The sequence below is a fragment of the Gadus morhua genome, chromosome 18 (assembly GCF_902167405.1).
Source record: "Gadus morhua chromosome 18, gadMor3.0, whole genome shotgun sequence".
NCBI lineage: Eukaryota > Metazoa > Chordata > Actinopteri > Gadiformes > Gadidae > Gadus > Gadus morhua.
Genome location: NC_044065.1, coordinates 17832295 through 17838294, shown reverse-complemented (window position 1 = coordinate 17838294; position 6000 = coordinate 17832295). Strand labels below are relative to the sequence as shown.

The 6000-nt window shown below is 44.2% G+C and overlaps 1 protein-coding gene across 1 annotated transcript in view; it reads left to right on the top strand.

Moving 5' to 3' along the window:
• Window positions 1–448: 448 nt before the first annotated feature.
• Window positions 449–6000, top strand: part of gfra1b (gdnf family receptor alpha 1b) — a 31795-nt gene continuing 26243 nt past the window's right edge. Inside the window, exons 1-3 of the mRNA XM_030340015.1 lie at window positions 449–1102; window positions 1724–2032; window positions 2682–2765. Coding sequence (XP_030195875.1) covers window positions 1063–1102; window positions 1724–2032; window positions 2682–2765 — 433 coding nt within the window. The 5' untranslated portion in view covers window positions 449–1062. The remainder of the gene's footprint in view (window positions 1103–1723; window positions 2033–2681; window positions 2766–6000) is intronic.

The window sequence follows — 6000 nt, the reverse complement described above, 5'->3', positions numbered from 1 at the left end:
GAAGATCGGTCTAGATGGATTGTACACACCACTTTTTCACTGAGAATTTATATTGGACTAATTTTCTTTGCAACAGACATACAGTAAACCGCCTATATTGCCCAGTAGTCCTATTCATTGGGATTTGTTTTCATGAGTAGACCTGTCACAAGAAAGTTACATAAAAGGAAACTTAAGTGCAGGTTTGACCATCACATAGAGGCTATTATCCTTAACTAGTGGGTATTTTTTAAATAATTTATGAAAACAAATGCAACAATGAATTAAAATGAAAATATTAATCAACTCTCATCTATTTTAAGAAACGACTGGTAGGCTTATTGAGGATCTAATTCTTTGTCATTCATGTTTTGACGTTGGGCCATTATGTGTGCGCCCGGCAGTTGCGTCATGTAACCCCTCGTGACGTCAGACGTCGAAAGGCTCACTTCATCGGAATGAAGCGCAACCCAGTGAGGATCAAACGGCATCACCATCAACCCCGTCGCAACGCATCACCAACTTCCTAAACGAGGAATATATTTTTATATTTAGACGGATTTGGATGTAGGAAAAAATAAATAAACAACAACTCATAATAGTGGTGAGGATTATTATCAAGTTATAAATCATTCAAGTGATTTTCCTCAGGTGAAAGCCCCCCGCGTGTCATTGAACAATATCCAAGGGGACACCTCCTGCCTCGGAGTCAATACATTTCCCTGTCCGGTGTGGGTAAGCTATCGGAGGTCTCGGGACAACTACTCGGAGTTAAATGCTGGGTACTTGTCCTGCCTGACGTGCTGGATTCGGTCAGCTCTGCTCATTCTAAACTAGCTCTTCTTTTGTTGCGCATCCCTTTTGACTCTCCGCTGTACCATAGTGAAAGTGTCCATGCGGTGATCTCGTGCCTCCAGATCCGAACCCCCAGCGCGGGAGCAGAACGCCTAATTGTTGCGCTTGGAGCTAAAAGGATGCTTCACCTCTCGCGCCCGGATGATGTGAGACGTGAGCGCCGCACGCGGACCACTCGGAGACAACAACTCTAAACTGCCCTGCACGCGTTCTGGACCTCAAGGCGCGATGATTTTGGCAACTTTTCTGATTGTATTCTCCTACTTGGGTAAGCCCGTGTTCTTATATTGTATCGTATACCTGCATGTCCACGCGTCTGGACGCGTACCACATGGACGCGTGTTGGGGCGACGGTTGCTCAGGAGGTAGAGTGGGTTGATGTTAACCGAAAGGTTGCTGGTATGATCCCCGGCTCCTCCTGATCCTCGAGGTGTCCCTGGTGTCCCCCCGGCAAGACGCTGAACTCTGACGGCTCCTGGCGAGCTGACTGTCTCCCTGCGTGGATGACTTTGGATAATAGCACCAGAAAAAAACATAAGGATGTTACATTAGGGTAAAACAACATTTACGCGTCGTCAAACGCACGCGCTCTCCGTGCCGGAGTAACCAGGCTCGCTTCACACCTGGGGTAACTTCATAATGAAAATGTTATTATAGTTGGTTGGAAATATTAGGTTTACTAGTTGGACTGTTGTGTTTTTTTCTGCTACCCATGTTGGCTAAACTTGGGGAAATTCTTTGTTTTGGTGTTGAGGAATGTTGTCACCAAGCACATAATTATGCGTAGAATACACGTTATATTCTAATCCCTTGCAGTGAAAAGGATGACCTCAAAAACGTATGCTACTTTAACGATATGCTACTTATTCTACTTTAACTCCCCAACCAGATATGATATCCACTCTGAAGGGCGACGGCACACCGTCCCGATCCGCCAGCCGGCTGGACTGCGTAAAAGCCAGCGAGCAGTGCTTAAAGGAGTACACCTGCAGCACCAAGTACCGCACCATGAGGCAGTGCGTGGCGGGCAGGGAGAGCAACTTCAGCGCGGTAACCGGCACCGAGGCGCAAGGCGAATGCCGGAGCGCCATCGAAGCCATGAAGCAGAGCCCGCTGTACAACTGCAGGTGTAGACGGGGCATGAAGAAGGAGAAAAACTGCCTGCGCATCTTCTGGAGCATATTCGAGAGTTTACAGGGTACGGTCATCACTATTCCTTTTGGCCTGTAGTCAGAGATCCATTACACCCAGAATGAGTGGAACTTTATCAAGTGCAAATTAGATTTGTTTCATACAATTATTCATATCGAATGATTTCACTGATAAAAAAAGTAGTGGAAATTGGTTAAAGAAACTTGCTATAGCTATGAAAACGAGACCCTTCCTAACCATGTATAGTTATTCTACCAACTGATGACATTCAGTCTAAAAGGTGATCTTGAAATTGTCCCCTTACATGCCATCTTCGATATTAGACATTGCCATCCTGCAAGGGGACCAGAAAGGAATGGAGAAAGTGTTTCTCTAATCAATGTCAAAGCAGCTAGGAGAATGACCAGGGAAAAAATGGATAATTCCACTATGAAGGTCGATATACCTTGTCCAATGGAATGCAGTCGCATATTTCATACATTACAATTCTAATTATAGGGTGAGCAAATATTTGGCTATAGCAATCTTTTTTGTTAAAACGCTAATTAGAAAATGCATGCATGATTACACAAGGCATGCACGCCACCAGCTCTGCTCGTCAACACACACACATACACCCACACACGCACACACAGGCACACGCACACACAAACACTAAAATGCTCTCATTATGTTTGTGATTTGTTTATATGCAGGCAATGATTTGCTGGAAGACTCCCCGTACGAGCCAGTGAACAGTCGTTTGTCAGACATCTTTCGTCTGGCTCCAATCATATCAGGTAAGGACACGCTGTCATTCCTGTGTGTGTGTGTGTGTGTGTGTGTGTGTGTGTGTGTGTGTGTGTGTGTGTGTGTGTGTGTGTGTGTGTGTGTGTGTGTGTGTGTGTGTGTGTGTGTGTGTGTGTGTGTGTTTAATTCACACGTGATTTAGACAACAATGTCACCGGGCTCATTGCTGCGTGTCCGTCTTCATTTGGCGACAGATGTTCCTCTTTCGCCATCTTGCTTTGATGCCCTCGCTTTTAAACGGCCATTAAAGCGCGACAGCAGCTTTTAACCGCCGCTACGCCCCGGCTGACAGACAAACAAAGCGCAGTCGTAACCTCGTGTGTCTCCCAGCTCTAAAACCATTATACTTTTGACGGTTGTTATTTCTCTTAAGTGTTTGTGTTTGTGGTGGAATTGGCTTCTTTGGAAACAGGTCTTGTGATTGCTATATTTGTCTTGATACTTCACTGGGATTTCTTTGAGACTGAAGGTTAGCCATGGCCTGTGAAAAGACATGAATAACTGTTAGGAATAACTGTTAGGAATAAGTCACGACACCTCGGACTGTGACCCCATAATGATGCAGCTGGATACGAGCTCAGAGAAATGTTCCCTGAAGTTTCATTCAGCTCATAAAAGGCCCCAACCTTTAATATAATACGTCCACAGAACATCTTATTTTTTAGAAGTCATATTTATAGTCATGTTGATATTTATATAATCTGGTATTCAGCGTAGAAAATCCCTACGTCAAATAGATGACTTGGCAGATAGTGATTATGGAATTTAAGAAGCACTCTGATTGGCTTAGGAATTGGCCAATGAGGCACAGTGAATCAGCAGGTTAGGAGAGTAGTGTTAAATTAGATATCCCACTTCGACCAAAATATGACTTAGGCAATTGTGCTATGAGGCTAACGTTATAGTAAAATATGTCCTATTGAGAGAAAACAAGAACAACCTCTTTCCGTCTCAGATCTCTCCCCCCTCGGAGATGGGAGATCAATATTGTTTGTTCATTATGATCACCAATCGGTTGTATTGAGATATGAGATCACCAGCTGACACGTTGTGTTTCCGTCCACTTGTTTTCATACGTTTCATACGCTTTCATACGTTCAATTTGCAAAATCAAAAAAGTATGATAAGTGCTCAGCCTATCAGCCTACCCAGTGGACTGAAAATCTGCCTCTTCTGTCATCACAAGTGGTCTACCAACCTACCAAGTGGACTGAAGCAAACGTTGCTCATCTATCCGTCATACATCTAGGTTGACACGCCCACTTGTGATGTCAGAAGAGGCAGATCAAAACTGCTTGTAATGGCTAATCACACTCACCCCTGGTGGTATAATATGTCCCCTTTAATGATTAGTTCATCGTTATTGTTACATGTCACTTAAACTTCCGCTTGTATCATAGAGGGCTGTTACTAGAACTCTTCCAAGAGCACACAGCTGTAATAACGGCTGTTCAAAGCTCTACATTTCCAGTGTCTTGTGTGCTGTCCGTCACCAAGCCTTCATTTCCTTCATTTGAGCTTTGACTGGCACTCTTTGAATGAGCACCTCGCTGCGCCCACCTCTTCTGCAGTAATGCCACCTGATGGATTAGCACCACCTATTTCTTCCTCGATGAACCAACTCCTAATATTTGTATAACAGAAGTGAAAGGAAACAACAACAGATACAAGCTAAGCACCCATAACAAATAGGGTCTGTTCATAGCTTAGGACTTGTTTGAGATATTTACCCCTTACAGTATGTCTCTGTAAGGGGTCATTAAGTACCCCTACCTGCTCCTAAATGACCTGTGTCTGTACTGTCCAACTTCTACATTCACCTTAATGGCCTGTCACTGTACGTTGTTTACCGCTACCAGCTGCTTAATAACCTGTCTCTGTATTAACTTTCTAACCCATACCTGCCCTTTAAGAACCTGTATCTGTACCGCCTAACCCCTACCTGCTACTTAAAAAAAAAATCTCTGTAGGCCTATTCACTGTCTAAGAGAAAGTGATGGAAATTTAACAACGTTTATGAAGTGACAAATATTGATTTTTTTTAAAAATCCTCTTCACACTCTGGCCTTTACAATGTTTTAAAATAGAAAAGAAAGTATAACTTTAATCTGTTTACTCGAGTCAGACCACAAAAAAATCAGATAACCCACCTAATCTCAGCCCTCTACATTCTGTCTCTGGGGAAAGAAGATCGGATTAAGATTAGAGATTATTGTTATTCAAACGGCAATACCTGAGCAAGACTGAGCAAGATGGCCATGCTGGGAAAAACAAAACTATAACGGAACCAAAAATGATATATCTTTGTGGAAGAAACATTGAGTCCGAGAAGGTAAAACTAGTTTTAAACCCTGCCCACCCCAATGTCCTTCAGAAGGAGAGCCAAGGACGGGGTTATTGGATGAACGTCCAACACCATTCCTATACATTACATACGAACGTCCTCAAGGTTAACCACCGCAGTCCTTTAATAATCCAAATGCTTTGCTGGCACGGCAGACACGACTCAACGATCCCAGACTGTGCTTAAAGCTTCGCCAAATCACCGTGCGTCCGTCTCTCGCCCTCCCCGTGGCAGACGTTCAAACTCCCGATAATCAAGCCAATTATTCAGAGGGCCACGCTCGCCGGCAACACGCCAGTCTATCAAAGTCATCCCCGTCCAGTCAGTGATGCTCTCAACTCAGGCCCCCGCCCCCACACTAATTGGATGATCTACCTCCTCAGAATGAAGCCATCGGTGGACCAATCAGCTTTCCGCTGAATGTAGAATTAGTGTTAAGGGGGGGGGGAGCGGGAAGTGGCCAGCTTTGGGGGAGGGGGGAGGGGAGGGGGTGTTGCCAATTTACGTTACAGCGGTCTAAACAGCCCTGGGTGACTGTAGAGATATAAATCCACTTAACGGGATGGATATCACTGATCCATTCGGCATAAGGTGACCTCATTCAGGGACTGTAACTTAGCCAAGCCCGGGGAGAGCCGGTGCTGGAAATGAATGTGTGTGGGAGCTGTCAGTGTGGTTGCCGTGTTGTTTTCTGGTAAATACTCTCGGGCAATCATCATTATTATTATCATGGTTGTTATTATTATTATTATAACAAAAACCCATTTTAGCCAGGGCTGTTAGCTCACTGTAAATTATAGTGCAGTAGAAGTCTTGTGTTTGATGGCGTATGAATCTCAATTCATCCAAAATATCAGTTAACCTTCGATCCTCTCCCATTT